The 17,823-nt window shown below is 32.0% G+C and overlaps 1 protein-coding gene across 4 annotated transcripts in view; it reads left to right on the top strand.

Moving 5' to 3' along the window:
* The window catches only part of LOC145276916 (peregrin-like), a 334,772-nt gene that overhangs the window by 104,421 nt on the left and 212,528 nt on the right, over positions 1–17,823 (top strand). For all 4 annotated transcript variants that reach the window (XM_080128682.1, XM_080128599.1, XM_080128512.1 and 1 more), the window contains exon 3: positions 9,972–10,828. In XM_080128682.1, coding sequence (XP_079984808.1) covers positions 9,972–10,828 — 857 coding nt within the window. The remainder of the gene's footprint in view (positions 1–9,971; positions 10,829–17,823) is intronic.

Raw genomic sequence — 17,823 nt, 5'->3', positions numbered from 1 at the left:
ATTATTTTTGTTGTCATTTTTTCCCCCCACCAAATTATTTTTTAGGGTATTCACACATAATCGCCTAATTTTAATTGGCAACTATGAAGTAATTTATTACTACAATTAAAGTTTGAAAGTATATTTGAAAACCAATATTCATTAATTTCAAACAAACAGTGACACTAGCTACTGCTTCAGTTGCTGAATAGTTTATAATTATTAGGGCTGCTATTCAAATTGTTTACTTTTGCTGAAAAGTGTTTGAAATTATGGGAGAGAGGCTAATTAGAGACAGCTGGTATCCAAAGAGAAATTGGTGCTAATAGTGGAGAGGGGGCAGACATCAGTTCACATGATAATTGGTACTTCCCTCCACCCCTATTTTTAAAAAAAAATTTTCGTCTTTCAATTTTTCAGCAGATTATTACTAATCTACCAAACTATAAATTTTTTTTAAAAAAAAAAAAAAAAAAAACAGTCAATATTTAAATATTTGCAGAAGGTACTCTGTTTCTAATGCAACGTTCTAGTAAATTGCTAAACTATTTTAAACCTACTCAACATTTTCAGACAAAATTTTGCGAATTTAATATTTTTAAGCATATAATATAGGAGGTATAATTCGTACACATGAACCGATCTCTGTCCCCTCTCTGCTATTAACACCAAGAAATCAACACAGAATTATCATTTTAATACATAAAAATAATAAAAATATTAATTTACTTGGAGTATGAAAAATATTGAAAAGAAATATTTGATACACGTCGAGTTGAAATCTTATTCTAAAGAACAAAAAAAAAGGATAAGTTTATTACATAGCCTGACAATAAGTGAGAATTATTTTTTTTCTGATTGTTTTCCAAATTTCATGACAAAATTCCTTATAGGGGAGTGGTACCAAGCTGTTAATCACCAGGAGGGTTAAAAAACATTTGATGCAAAAATGGCTGTTTCATTGCATTAACTTTTTATCATTACTAAAACCTCTCAATGTATATCATATATGCATTAAAGCAAGTGCAGGATATTCAGTTCTAAACAAAATGCTAGTATGTTGAGAATAAAGTATTTTGGTTTTTAAAATATGAGTATTTTAATAGAACTGCCTTGAAATTTGTAATCCTCCAAAAGTGTTTTACGGTTGCTGGGTATTGCTAGTTAAAAAAGGCAAAAATAATCTTTTATTTTTTAAAGAAAACAGCAGGCATTGATTGGTTAGTTGGTCCTGGTTTGCCATAATAAAGGAGTGGGAAAATTTTCAACAGGGATATTTGTCTGATATTTGACATAGTGATTTGGTCTAGAAACTATATTTGAAAGTGGATACTGATGTTGAATGAAAATGTGTGATCCACCCCTTTTTGAATGAATGGACTTTGAATTTGATGGACTAATCATAGGAGTAAAAAAGGCGATATGGTTTGTAATTAACGATTCATGTGGGAGTACTGAATAAAAGAATTGCTTAGTCTGTTATTGTTATGTACCCGTGTTTCAATGCCTCTTATTACACGGCAAGTTTTTTGTTTGTTTTGGAAGTTTCCAACATAACCAATGAGCATAGAACGTTCAATAGAGCAACCGGCAAGAATGCATGTGGTCCTCGCACATCAGATCCCTGGTGTTCCAGTCATGTAGCATTAATTACTGGAGAGAGGCTCCTTTGATTTCAGTTTTATTAGGGTTAAGGTTTACTTAGCTCTTGAATTTTTGGAAGAGCAGGTGATATGCTCTCCAAAAGCTTTTTAAAATTTTAACAAACATAGTTTTACAAAATTATCTTTCTGTTAATTTAAAAAAATAAACATCATTAAGAACTTGTTTTTAGCTATTAGAAAAGAGAAATTTCAGTTGCCATGGTGGATTTAAAAGCCAGATTGATAACCTTCTATTCATATTCCAAATAATTATAAAAATCAGCCAGAATTTGTTGATGTTAAAAGCTGAAAATTATTATTATTTTTTTTTTACTCAATACTATCTAAATCTTATAGTAACACATAAAAAACTTTTGCTAGTAAATAAAGTATTTTAATTTTATGTCCGATTTCTTTAATAACTCTGACACCTGTTTTATTTATTTTTTTTACAATTTTGTGTTCAAACAAAAATGTAGTTTTGTCTTATACAAATAAATTTAAATCAAAATCATCGGTAAACTATTTGAAAAGATTATCTTTATTTCCGCAATATCTGATTTTTATCTCTATTTACTAAGTAACTTAATTACACAGCGTGATCATTGGTGAAAAATTTATATAGTAGATAATAGAGGCAGCACTATGAATGATTGTCATTCGTTTTGAAGATGTGAATTTCTGTGACTATTTACTCTGTTCTAACATTTTAATAACCGTTTAAGCCAACAATAAAACATTTAAACATAATTGTTAGATTCATAATAGATTTTTTAACGATTGCAACTATTGTTCGACACTAAATAGATTTTTAGATTTTTGTTATTCTCCATTTTTTTTCATCTTTGAATGAAATAGATGTTTATATTATAGTTTTGTTTAATTCTGCTATCAGATCAGGCGGTATGAACCAAATATTGATGTTATTGGTATTTTTTTTTTTTTTTACATGGAGTTCACCACTTATCAAGGCCCAATGGCCACTCAGGGATAAGGGTTATTGTGTGTACAGTAATCAAAGGGATAGTGTAGCAATAGTATTGGAGAATTGGTAAGGTGTCATTACTTGGGGGGGGGCGGTTCATCAGGAATTTGTTTGTGTTGGACTTGAAGACATCCAGGTTGAAGTCGGGATGGAAACAGGCAAGCAGAACAGAGTTCCACAGGCGTGCAGTTCTAAGAAAGAAGCTTTGTTTATGGTATATACGTTTTGATTTAGGCACAGATAGGGAGTGGGGAAAATTATTGACGGTGGTTTCAGCTAGTCGGGTGTTTTTTGAAAAAGATTGGCGAGGGGGGGACCAGAGAATGGAGCTCAGACGAGCACCTGCCATGGAAATAACGATAGAACAATGACAGGCTCGCTACGTCTCTTCTGTGGGAAAGAGGTTGCAGGGTAGAGAAAAAGGCATCCCCCACCAAGCCACGGAGTCTATTTTGTCCTCTGTCAAGGCAGGATAGGCTGTTTTTAGCAGCTCCCGCCCAGATGTGGCAGCAGTACTCCATCTTTGGACGTACTTGGCTCTTATATAGATAGAGAATTACATCATTAGTGAGATATCTTCTGGAGCGGTAGAAGGATCCCACCATTTTCCCAGCGATCTTGGCCACAGACTTGATGTATGTGTTCCATTTCAGATCAGGAGTAAAGGTCAAACCCAGAAGCTTATCAAAACCTGGGGCCTTCCTTAGATGAGAGCCGCCATTTCAATTGATGCCAGATGGGGATCAGAGTGTTTATGATGTAGAGATAGGAGCTTGGTCTTAGATGCATTAAAGGTAACCAGCCACCTCTTTCCCCACTGTACCACGTGCTCAAGATCAGAGGAGAGAGAATCAGAGAGAACATCATCATTTATGTCCTTTGATGTGTTGCCTTAGATGGTCGTGTCATCAGCATAGATGTCAACGAAAGATTTTATTATGTGTTTTGGGAGATCATTGATGTAGATCAGGAAGAGAGTTGGGCCCAGTATGGACCTCTGAGGGACTCCAGCATTAATACTGTGGGCCTCTGATTTCTGCCCATCAATCACTACTCTTATGAGCCTATCTGAGAGAAATGTTTTAATGATAGAGAAAACATTTCCAGTTATACTGTAGCTGGAAATCTTGTGTAGTAGGCCTTTATGCCAAACCTTATCAAAGGCCTTTGATATGTCGAGAGCAATTGCCCTAGAAATGAAGTATTCTCACCTCTTCCTTTTGCAAAACTCACTAATGTTTTACAAAGTAAACAAATATTTCTCTACAAAACAATGAATCCAAACACCATATTTGAAGATATAAAGAACATGAACTATACAAACTTTTTCCAAAACTACTGGATTCCGCATTAAGTAACCAGAAATGGGTTTATATGCCACAAAACCAAACAACCAAACTCTTTAATGAATGTTTGAAAAATATGTAATTTTATTCAAATCTGATGTAAGGTTTATAAGTGCTTGTTTGGTAGATTTAGTTTTAGCCACACACACAACACTTACCACCGATGCAATCAATATTTGTCATCACCTTTTCCTTCCCGTCTCCTCCCTAAAGATTGCAAGCGCATTCATACTTTGTCAAACTCTGTCATCAGCTATTTTTTTTCCTTTTTTTTAAATTTAAAAAGTTTTTTCATTTTTATTATTTTTTTTTTATTTTTTTTTTTTTTGCTGATGAAGATGCTGACATCATTCCATGAAGAATCTGGATCTCCTTGCTGCTCACTTCCTTCCTTAAGTGCTTCCTCATTAGAGTCTTCTCTTCACACACTTTTAGTTCTGTCTTATTTTCGTAAGAGATAATTATAGTCACAAACTTTTCACCACATCCTACTTGGGTACATTTTTTTTTTTTTTATGAATATGCATCCATAGGCAGTTTTGGGGTTATTTTCTAGAACAGTGATCTTTGGTTTAGGAACACGAATTAACTATGATTCTTTACTTTGCTAAATAAATTTTAATTCTAGTAAAACATTAATTTCTAGTGCCAATGTAAAGGCTTCAAAATCATTTTTAGATTTTCCACAGGCAAAAGAAATCGGTATCACCACCATTTTTTCTCATACATATATAATAATGATTATGATGGTGGTGAAAAGAAGCATTTAAAATGTCAATTTAAAAGTGGTTTCTAGTTAGAATGTGATTTTTGCCATTAAAAAGACCAGATAGTCAACATGTGTTATTCATCATAGATGTTTTAGTCGACTAGCAAGATATTTAGTGTTGCCCAGGGGCAAAGATAACAATGTGTATCTGTAAAATCTTTCTTTTAAAATTTCTCTCTCTCCTTACTCCGATTACCCCCTTTCATTCTCTCTGGAAACTGATTCCATATAATAGAAAGAAAAAAAAGTTGACTGATTTAGTTTTAGTGTTGTTTTTGGAACAAGTCACCAGCAAGAATGACCCCCCCCCACACACACACACCTGAGTGATCCCAGAGTATGAAATAATACAATAGTTTTCTTTTTTTTTTCCATACCCAGGTCAGGGTCACATTGATTTCGATTTGTAGGAATATATGTGCAGTTTCTGACTTGTAACAGGAAGAGAATAACTTTTTTTTATATTCGTTGTACCATTTTAAACTTGGAGTATCTCTTTTGATAGATTTAAAAAAGATTAATGCCACTGATTGGATGTATCGATTGTATGTTGTGTGTGTGCGTGCACACACACACACACACACACACACACACATATATATACACACACATTAGTTATTCATAGACAGCTTCTTATCTTTTTAAAACTCACCAGTGTGGCTAGAAACACATTCGAACTACAGTGCCCAGTGGTTGGTGTCTATTATTCAACCAACTGGGCTGCTAAATCTGTTCCTAAAGTATTTCATATTAAATAAAATTGACTTATGACATGCCAACCTTAGTTTTTTTTTTTTGGGGGGGGGGGGTGTCGTTGCCTAGTGTTTAAAAAAAAAAAAAAAAAAAAAAAAAAAAAGGATTTGGGTGGCATCAGTTAAAATCAAAACCGAAAGTAAAATTTTGTGAGAGGGTGAAAAAAAAAAAAAAAAGACGTGTGCCAAGCGCAAATTTGCATTACTCAAGTTAGTGGGCAAACGCCTTATCGATGAGCTCACAAGGACACAGATGCTATAATGTTGCAAATTTAGCTATTTAAAATGGGAAAACATAATGACGGTTTGCAAACTGTGTCAAAAACAAGGTTTTTATCTGAGCCCCCCCCCCCCACATTTCTACACAAAATAATTGATTACTTTTCCAATTTTTCAATATTTTTTTGATTGAGGAATCGCTCTTTCTAATGATGCCACGTTCATGCCTATAAAATACAGATGACAAGTTTCTAACGGACACACAAACACATACGTTTCAGATGTATTTAAAAGATGTATGCACACATATTGGTTGGATTTTTTTATTTATGACAAATCAACTTTAATTACACTATTTAATGCTGAAATAGTGCAATTCATTGTATATGGTTACTTGAACACAAGTTGCTTTTTTTACTAACAGCCAGGATAAAATTGTTATGTTTCCCAACATTATTTGTGTATAATTGAACACTGTAGATCTAACGACTAGTTCTATAATCTGAAGCAATATCCATTGGGTCAATTGTTGTATATGCAAGGGGACACAAGGTAATTAATTAGAAAAACAAAGTAAATGAAATTGAAAATAATATTTATTAAAGGAAAAGACTAGAATCGAACCCAGTATTCAAGAGTTTAAAAGAATACATATTGCAATTTAAATACGATGATAGGAATGTCAAGCATTGCCCATTGTGTTAGAAATAACGATACAACTAATTGGGTCAGAGTTAGGACAATGTAAATCAATTTAGGAATTTTCTTTGTGTTGCCAAAAAACGTGTTGGACATATTACATATGTAGAACCCACGTGAAAAAATATTCACGTGTCTGAACATGTTCTGACGTCACAAAGAAAGATAGATAATAATATATTCAGAAGTTAGCAGTCAGAGTTAAGCAAGAAAGAAGTCTGAGGGGAGTTGACAAGTTAGTTGGAAGAGTGAGTTAGCAGAACCCCTTTTGGAAGTGAACCAGAAAGGGAGTTAAGACAATGTAATTCTGCAAGGCAATCGAATCCCTGATCATCTCATCCAGCAGGAATAATAAATATCATCATGTAATAAGTAAGCCTTGTGTTCGTTTGTAATCTACTGAAAAGGTAATGTGATTTTGTCTATCGTCTTTGTAAAATAAAATTTTATTAAACACCCTCTAAAAGTGTAACTGTCTGTCCCCATCCTCAACAATGAATTCCCTTCTTTATGTTTAAAAGAACTATTGCACATCTCTTCACATTCATATCTTCTAGGAATGATCTGAAATCTTCAAGAATTGTCATCGTCGTCGTATACACCATTATAGAAATGTTGCATCCCCATTATGTTGTCCCCGATATGTACACACCCCACTATTCAACATAATTATGTAAGCCTTTCCATCCTATAACAGCCGGAAGTGAGCAACTTTTGTGATTAAGTTGAATGTTTGGCCATAGCAAATCCTTTAATGTTTAACATGGTAATTCACTATATATATATAAAAAAATAATGTTCTTTAAACATTTACTGCAAATTAGTGTGTACATTATCATAACAGATTCAATGGTATCCATAAGGCCAGCTACTTCACACAGATCTGAGCAATTCTAAAAAAAATAAAAAAAACATTCTTTAAGTGACTGGTTGACTGCCTGACCAAAATCCAATCACGAGAAAGGAAGAGGAAATTAAAGCATATCATATTAACTGTTTAAATATTTCAAAAAACTCCTTTTTTTTTTTTTTTTCCTATTTTGTAATAGTATCTTTTTTGCAGTGTCAGCAACTTTTCCGATCAAAATCGAGATATGAAAATTTAATTAAAAAAAAAAAGGGGTATAAGTAAAGCTATGATGACTACTGTTTGCCTTAACTGTTGGTTTTTATGTTGCTATATCTGTTTCTGTAGTTCTTTGATATCTTGACTTAAAAATTAAACTTTCTATTAAGAGATTAATTTTATTTGCATTTCCTATGAACAGTTAAAAAATTTTGCCCTATTTGCCTGTCACAGAAAACATTTTATATATATATATATATATATATATATATATATATATTTTAAATACTCATACTTTTTCAAATATTTTTCTAAATCAATTTTTTTAAAAGAACCAATTTTCTTTTTTAATTTGGTTTCCTGATAATATTAATTCATTTATAAAATAGTAATTTGAAATTTGTTTTTATTAATCTGAAGTAGAGGAATACATAATGGAATCAACAAGATTTGGAGAGAGAAAAAACCAAACATATCCGTACTTTGTTGTCCTTCCTCCTGGCTTTTATGACAACCACAAATAAGAAAACAATATTTTTCATCACACAAATTAACTTTGCAGGTTGGAGTTTTGTCATAAATGATTAAAATGTTTTAAATATACTTATTTTTTAAAAATTAAATTTCAAATCTAATTTAGATCTTTACTATTTGCTGACCATTACATATGTAACTTTGTGTGGGGTGTTTTTTGATCCCCATTGTGAATAATGGGCCGGTATTCAGCTATAGACAGAAAATGGCTGTTCATCTCTGCAAAATAGTTGGCAATATGTGGCTGAAATATAGAGGTAATTAAAAAGAACAACAAATAACATACTCCAAGATTTGATAATTTGCAGTAACTAGATCATGATAAACTTCAACTCCTGTAGGGTGGAGGAAGATCATAAATCCACATCTGATCACATTTCTGCCACATATCCTATGATGTCATATCCTAATTTTTAAATAGAATTTTTCAATTTCTTAATTTTAACCTTATATGAAAAATTTCCAATTTTTACACATTCACATTTAACTATTGTTCAACATGCCTTTCTTGAACAAAATTTTGACCTTCTTTATGCTGTGATGAGATGCATTATCATTCTTTGAAATTCTTATTTCCTTAACGTAGTCTCTATTGATGGAATTAGAAACGTGTTCAAACATAGATCATTACAACAAATAAACACAATTTCATTTCATTTATTTCAATGGCATATCAACCATTTTTTGGATTAAGTAATGCCCAAACCTACTACTTTTTGTCAATGAGTCATTGTATATTATTGTCACATTTTACTCTTAGCTGGAGGGAAATTGTAGGTTTATACTTTTCCCAACAGAAATGATTACAACAGGTTTACTTTGATTTAAACTTGGGATAACTGATTTCATAGTTTTTGGCAGTATTAGGCCAAACATGCACATCCCTTTAATTTTTACTAGCTGTCCTTACTCAACATTATCCATTAGTGTGCTTTACCTTTTTTTTTTTTTTTTTGATACTATTTTTTTTTTTTTTTCCTAATTTTCTCTCCCAAATTTCTTTTTGTACGAACGAATGCAGCGTTACATCCCGTTTTTAAAAATGGTGAATATTAGAAAATACTTTCCACCCAGATAAATTATTTTCTAGAAAGAATTAAAGTGAATTACATTTTATTAATAACATGCAATGATTCACAAAAAGAAAAAAAAAGTAACAAACTAAAATCATTAGCAATTATATTTTTAAGTAAAGTTTGAGTTGAGCTCCTACTGAATAAGCTTTCTCTTTTTTTTTTTTCCAGATTATCAAAATTGTCACTTTGTTAAAAACCAATGTAATGGTTTTAAAGTTATTTATTTTAATTACTTTAAATTTATTGAACATATATCAGTTAAAAGACCTTTTAGACTAATGTGAGATTCAAACTCTGGTGTTTACATTGTAAAAATTGTATATTCTACCTTTTTCTATACTTGTGGAAGAATTTTTCACTTTAAAATATTTCTTTTTGTTGTATGTTGAAATTTTTACTGCCAGCTTTTTCAGATTATATGCATATAATCACCTAAAAATGTAGAATCTCATTGGGATGGGTGTGTAGGGATGGGTATTATCAGTTGTAAATCTACAGTTTTATTAAAATTAAAAAAAAAACGCAAAACCAAATAAATTAGAAATGAATAGCACAAGAAATGAATGCGATGCAATGAACAAATAAGGAGTAAAAAAAAAAAAATAAAATAAAGCAAAGTCAGTGATCATATTGTGTTATTAATGTACACTTGACCTATTTTTATATTTTAGTGAAATATACATATGGCATTGAGATTTTAATGGATAATGTGGCAGACCTTAAAAACAAACCTTAGACAGGGATGGTTTTTCTAAGGAGGGTCATGTCGTATGCACAGAGAGGGGAGTAGTTTCAGAAACATGGTGATGTATTATTATATTCGAATAAATATGGTGTAAATCGTGTGTGTACTTTTGTTTTCTTTATGATGAAGCTTGTTGACATTATTATTTATTTTTCCAGGATCATGCATGGCTGGAGATCATCAATGAGAAACGTCGAAACGATAGTCTTCAGACGATCACACAGGAAGTCTTTGAAACGTTGATGGACAGGTTTGAGAAAGAAGCATTCTTCCAAAGCCAAAGCAGTGGAAAGGACAACAACCCTTCGATAGATGAGGATGCTGTCTGTTCCATATGTATGGATGGTGAATGCCAAAACAGCAATTACATTTTGTTTTGTGATATGTGTAACCTAGCTGTCCACCAGGAATGCTACGGGGTGCCGTACATTCCTGAGGGCCAGTGGCTCTGTAGACGCTGTCTTCAGTCACCATCAAGGGCAGTTGACTGCTGCCTATGTCCAAACAAAGGTGGTGCTTTCAAACAGACTGATGATAACCGGTGGGCTCACGTTGTGTGTGCCCTCTGGATTCCTGAAGTTGGATTTGCTAATACTGTATTCTTAGAACCTATAGACAGTATAAATCACATTCCAGCTGCCAGATGGAAACTTACCTGTTATATATGTCGACAGCGCGGAACCGGAGCATGTATTCAATGCCACAAAACCAACTGTTACACTGCCTTCCATGTGACTTGTGCACAACAAGCGGGGCTTTTTATGAAAATTGAGCCCGTGCGAGACGTCGTTAATACGGCTGCCCTCGGGGTGCGCAAAACGTCCTATTGTGATGTACATACACCAGCTGACTCGGAGTGTACACCGATGCTTAGTGATGAAAATGATGAGAAATCACCAACAGCAAAGCATGCCAAAGCCAAATCACGAATCAAAATGAGAAAAGCGCGCAAGATTCTTGCAGAGAAAAGAAACGCGCTTCCTGTTGTTTCTATACCAACAATACCGCAACAAAAGTAAGTAGATTTTTCCTTTTTTATTTCAGTTTATAAGCAAGTATCCACGTATGTTTCTTTCATTACATATTATTAGAGGAAACAAAAAGTAATTACAGAAAACTACAACTCTTGGCTTTACCTCCCTCCAATTATGGTTGTAATGGGTTGAGCAATAGTCATAATCCTTCCTCAGCTTGACTAGGTTCAAAAGAATGCTGAGCATGATCATTTCACGTGTAGAAAATTCCAGAGGATAACAAGTATGCCATCCTCCTGTATTAGTAGCTTCACATGTCTCTGTTATTATTTAGAGGGTTTCCTTGATAGTCTTCTTTCTAATGAGATTTAGTAAGTCATGAAGAAGAGATGGATATTAGTAAAAGTAAAAAAAACGGTTGCAACATATTTTGAACCTACAGTCCATACGCTAAACATATTTTAATCTTTTTCGCTAATGGATTTTGTCAGCAATATTAGAAACAAACCAAAAGTGTTGGTTATTCCTCATTTCAAATTACTCCTTCCTTTTAACATAGAAGGTTTAGATTTTGATTTATTTTTTAAGAGTCACAAGTACAAAAGTGTTTTATATCGGACATGAATTAGCTAAAAGCTTAATTCCCAATTTTGATTTTAAGACAAGATTTTGTATTCTGCAAAAATTCCTAACTTTACATCTCAAAGGTTGCTAACCAGTTGAAAAAAAAGATTATTTCAAGCTCTGTTAAAAATTGCTGACTCTGACTCCTCACTTTTTGGCAAAGCATTATTTTTTTTTAAAAACTTCTATAATTACTTATTCTATTCATTGTTTTTATTAATATAAAAGCTGTTCTTTTCTAAGTGAAAAAGTTGACTCTTGAACAAAACTAAAATAATACTTTTCTGTTTTAGTTTATTAAATTTTAAGATTGAAAAGTGATAATTTTTGTGGAAACAAAGTCATGTTTCTTCTTTGTTCATTGTGAATGAAGGTTGTTGCGTTTATTTTGCAAGAAAGACAAGCACTGATTCATATCATGCACATTTTGTTTTTGCTTTGCATTCATGTTGACTACTTTGAAGTGAGAGATAAAGATGAACATGGTTTATACACAGCATTAGCTTTATTTTTATTGTTTAAACGACTATCGCTTTACGTCTATTAGTTGAGTCATTAACTCATCAGATTGTTACTTGACCTCTAAAACCTTTGATCCTCTCTCTTTTTATTCCCAAATTGAATGGAAGAACAGCTGAGAGAGAGAAGTGAATCTAGATTTTGTGCATAACGTCATGGCTTATTGTGTTTTTGTTTTTTTAAGGTATGTGGAGTAGATCCACTTGAGAATAAAGCTGCATGCTGGGCTTTTTATTCTATTTTACACTTTTTTGTTCTTATTCAAGATCCATTCTTTTCATCTCTTGCATTTAATGTGCTTACATATGGAAGAGAGATACTAACAAAATAATGCATGTAAATACATCGGTTGTCTTGCCACTTGTGTTATCTACAGGTTTTGTTTTCAAACAAAGTTTTGAGGTATCTGGGTGTAACAAACCTGACTCCTAACATGACCGACCTTTGCTTTTCTGTTCATGTGTGGCATACAGAAAGATCAAAATGATGTGCCATGAGTCCCCAAAAGGTGTACACCATTTGTCTCAAAAACATATTTTTTTTTTGTGATAAAAATGTTCAAATAGGTTCTCAACTGTGAAAATGTTTTATCGACTAGAAAAGGATACTTCATTTTATTTTCATACATTAAATCAACCATTAACTATTTGCTTAATACATTCTTTACATTCTATCTGCTGCGATCATTTTTCATTAAATTTAAATGTGGGAGAGATTTTTCTCTCCAAAATATTGTTTCTTTTTGTATGTTTGTCCTTGAAATTTTTACCACCAACTTTTTTTTAGCTTATTTACATATAATTGCCTAAAAAAGGAGAATCTTGTGGAGGTGGGTATTGTCAGGTATAGATATACAGTTTTAAAAAAATAAAGCAAAACAATAAATTGGAAATAAATGCTATAAATAAACTAGCAATGAATGAATGATAATGAATACCAAAAAAAAAAATTACCATAATAAATTTATACAAAACTAATCCCTCACCCTAAATTCTAAAATGATTGGGGTTTTATCTTATTTTTACTGCCAAATTTTTCAGACTGTTTACAAAAAATTTTTTTCAGACTGTTTTTACAAAAAACAAACAAAAAAAAAGACAAAAAAAACCATAGTTGCATAAAGAAGTTCACTTTTTTAAATTAGCACAGGTGTGTTGCTCTAATTATGCTGACTATGTATCAATGTAGCATTTAGTGCAGATTGCATTTTTTTTGTGCTTAAAAACTGCAAGTAATTCTGCATTATGTTCTGTCACATTTTGAGCACAGTTATAGAAAATAAAATTGAAGCTTTTTCTTTGTAGAATTAGCAAATATTGGAATTTATTTGATGTTTATAAAGAGGAAAAAAGCCAACATTAACTCTGAAGTGGTGATGAGAATTGAGGTTGCAACTCTAAATTCGGTTTCAACTTGTGTTACAAAGATGATGGTTAAGATCCTAACTATGTTTAATGGCTACCAAATAACTTTGATTTACAAAACAAAAAAACTTTGGGTTCACTTATGTTCATTGTTACATGTTGACATATGTTGGATGGCTTTTGGAAATTGACTTTCAAATTAACCTATCTCTGGCCAGGTCTTTCTGTATAATGGCTGGAAATGTGTAGTCATCCATAGATATATAAACAATATCTGTCCAAGCAGGTCTAATGGCTTTGCTGCAAATTCCTTGTGACCAAACAATGGAGCAAATTTTTAAATGAGATTTAAAACCAAAAAATGGTATAGCCAGGTTTCAACACTAGTAAGGAAAAACAATTTTTTGCCAACATAGAAAAATGCTTCTCAAGACATTCATGATTATGTCTAAATTATCCAGATATAATGTATATGAAAAGGATATCACTTTAAAAGTTCACAGAAACCTCCTAGCAAGATTGGTTATGTAAAATAAATTTATAAGAACTACTGTCCTATTCGTTGAGTCCATACTCACTGTAACTTGCATATTATCAAGGATTCCTAGTTAAGACTAACAAGGTTTAATTTACTTTATGCATTTGAAAGTCTACATAAAAATCCCAATCGAAGACCCCAATTATAGGTGGCATACATGTAGTGGATGGCACGTAATTGCTACATCAACTTAATGTCAATAATTTACCTGGAGAGAGGATCTTTATCAATTTTTCTCTGTAATCTTGAAGTGATTTATAAATTGGGCAAGACAACATTGTTCACAAGAAATTTACTTTGTGACTGACATGTACTAATTTCTATCAAAGATCCTGAATCAGCCCAAAGAAGTAGCTAATGGTTCTCAGGTGATGCAAATTCATGGCCATTTTCTTCCCCAGCAGTGGAATAAGAACTTTCTCGCTGTTGAAAGAGAACACGAAGTTGCTGGTAAAATACCTTTTTAAAACCTGATCAAATGTTTGAACAACAGCAAATGTCATTCAGTCTTACCTGGGAATCCTACAAATCGTACATGTGAAGAGTAAAGTTTTCTCTCTTATTTTACTGAAAAGAAGAGAGAAAACTTTACTCTTCACATGAAGAAACAGATATTTTTTCATACTTTGTTATGCAACCAGTAAACGTGTTAATATCATCTTTGTAAATCAATGATTGAGTTACATTGCTTCACTGGAAAAAAGGGTAAAAAGCTCTTAATTTACTTTTTAGAGAAGGAACTTTTCCATGCTTTTGGAAACTATTTTATGTGTAGTAGCAGCTTGTGAAGTTTTTTTTAGGTCGTCCTAATTTGTTTTTCTTAAATTGGTCTTTTTGTGCATACATATTTGTTTTATTTATTTTAATAACTTTTCTTTTAGCAATAAATTGTGGAATAAAATTTTAGATGAAAATTGGCTAAATTACTTTTGAAGAAATGACAATTGTATATTTGTAAAATGCTGGGACTTTAAACTTTGTTTCTGGCTATAACTTTTCATATATAACAGATATAAATATAGCAGACACATTTCTAGGAACATGAGAACATATTTTTATGATTCATAAATGTTCATTTTCACCAAGAATTAAATCTACACTAAATAGAAACAATACACTTAATACACTTGAATATATATCACCTAGTTGTATCATGTGTGACAGATACAAATATATGACATATCCCTGTTAGAAACTTAATATCTCATTTCAAAGAATTACCAGGAATTTAGACTTTTTTATTCTTTTTTTTTTAGCATTTTACATTTTTACTCATGCTGTGATGAAATAAACTTTTAACGTATAGAAAGTCACACAGACACCGCCATGAAAAATGACTTGCACAATGAAAAGAAACTGCAATAATAAACTAATGTAATTTATTTTATTGTTAAAATATAAGTATATGTACATTTTATATAGAAAAGTATTTATTTTGGTAAGAAACTTGATATATCATTGTAAAAATAATGTCCACACTTTCTAAATTCTGAAGCAAATTCTGGCTATAAATTGTAATATAACTCAGACCATGAAATGCAATATTTAAATAAAAATAAATTGAACAGATTTATGTTTCTATGCGTCTTCATATAAGTACTAGTATATTTTAAGTAAGCCAATTTGGGAAAAATATGATATTCTTAGGTATATCCGCCTCCATTTGTCACCTGTATATTTCAATGAAATTAAAAATTTAAAGGGATTTTTGGGTCTCAGCATTCAATCTAAAAGATTATTGAACAAGACAAATGAACTTGTGTCAAGATCATCATTTAATTTTGTGTTTATCATATGATTATGCAAATGACCCTATAAAAGACAATGATTATGATCACGTATCACTTGATAACAATGATAGCTCAACATTGAACAACAATTTTGATGGGCATTCAATAGTACTGGAACTAAAGTTCATCATTCTAAAAAACAATTTTTATCTTTTGAATAAATATTTCTTCATGAAACGATTAACTTTTAAATTATTCAATTATCTCCAAATTCTTTTGAAATGCTGCTTATTTCAAAATTCCTTAAAGATTTATATCTATTATGACAAGTTTGACCAACCTTTATTCATCCTTGCAACTCGACAAAGGAATGACTTTCCTATAAAACTATCATTATAACAGTCAATTCTGTTATCGCAAAAGCCAGTATGTTGGCAAGTGACCTGTACCAAAGTATAAAGCCTGTGTGTAAATTATAGCCTTGAAATGCATGAATTATCTGATTTCACAAATGTTCAGGAGTTCTTCATAATAGATTACTATTTTACTAGATGTTGTTTTATTTATTTTTTTAAAGATTTTTCTTGCCCCCCCCTCCCCCCTTTGATTTCTGATTATATCAAGAAAAAAAAGAAACTTAATTCCACATTTTTAAATTTCTAGAAAGTTAGGTATTCGAATTTTCATCTAAACAAACTTACAAACAAAAAGTGAATACATTGACTTTCTTTTATATATTTTTATATAAAAACAAATAGATTTGGTGTCAGAAAATTTTGTTTATTTCAAGGTTAACTTTCTCTATAATTATTTTTATTAGCTGAAAATTTTATTGATGCTGGGGTATCTACTATGTAAAATAAAGTCTGCCCTTTTCTCAATTTTTGTAGTTTTTTAAAAATTATTTATAGAAAATCAATATTTGATTTTGATCTGGCAGTTATGTTCATAGATTTTTGTAACATGTTAAGTACAGTAAAATTTAATTCAAATTCCTTTCAGAAAATACTTTAACCAGGTCAAAATTATTTTCACATTGACGGCATAAATTTGTAGTCTACATTCATAATCCCCTCCCCTTAACTAGAGATGCAGTCTAGAATAAGATAACAAATCCTTCATGTGCTTTATTAAGATGAGACTTACAATACTGCATTAGTAACTTATATTTTCTCTCCCATTCTCCCCAGAATCAGGATTGTACTCTAATCAACTATGTTTCTTACAGTATAAATGCAGCACTCTCCTTAAATACCCAGGTACATGTATTTTATGATTTTAATGTCCACCACAATAGTTGGCTTGATTTCTCAAGCTACATAAATGCAGTTGGTAGCAGTATATATAACTTCTCTGTATCACCTTTCCTAACAGTCACATTCCTAACCTGTCTCCCAGATTGTGAAGATCAGCCCCACTTTTAGACCTATTTATTAACACAATACCAAAGGATTGTGTGGCAAATGCCCATAGTCCACTTGAGAACGCAGACGACGTCAATATAATAACGGTGCGACGTTGTTATATTGGTTAACATCAACTTAAGTTCTCAACCCAAAGCCAAGGATCCGTCTCAAAATGAAAAGATGCTGCAAAAAGGCTGATTGGGAAGCCATCAGAACACATCAGAAATGCCTCATGGACTATCTTTTCTTTTCCTGCCAAACAGTGTGCCGATGAGACAACTGAATAGTGCAAAACAGGCATTGAAGCATATGTTCGCACACGGAAGTATTATAACAAGTCCCACCTTCTCAATAGTTCACTCCAACTTGTGTAGCTGCCATTGTGCAAAGGCAGCATGCATTCTGATGAATCATCCATCACAAATCAAATACAAATAGACAAAAGTTGAGTAAAATAGCTGCAACTAAAAAAGGTATACCAAACTGTTATAAGGGACATAACTACGTATCGAACCGGATATAAAGGTGGGGGCATCTTGTCGTATTTTGCAGTCTCGCGTCGGACACTCTACAAGTGTACTCCGGTTAACCAAGCTTCCCAGGGACGAGCGCTTAGCTCTCACACGCTAAGTTCCTTTTCTTTGCCTTCATTGACATTTATCTAACTTCAAAAGCAAGTAGCCATTTTGTATTTGTATTATTACGAATTACTAATAAACCTTCTTTTGTTACGCATCCCACTCTGCGTATTTTGTCATATTATATACCGCTGAAACCGGATATAACACAAAGTGACTAGGAAACATATCGAGTTGTAGGAAATAGGAACTTGTGATTTCTAGAAAATGTATAATA

Source organism: Euprymna scolopes, chromosome 1 (genome assembly GCF_053919585.1).
Source record: "Euprymna scolopes isolate OS-2025 chromosome 1, ASM5391958v1, whole genome shotgun sequence".
Taxonomy (NCBI): domain Eukaryota; kingdom Metazoa; phylum Mollusca; class Cephalopoda; order Sepiida; family Sepiolidae; genus Euprymna; species Euprymna scolopes.
The sequence above is the reverse complement of the archived record's forward strand: the minus strand, read 5'-3'. Positions and strand labels throughout refer to the sequence as shown.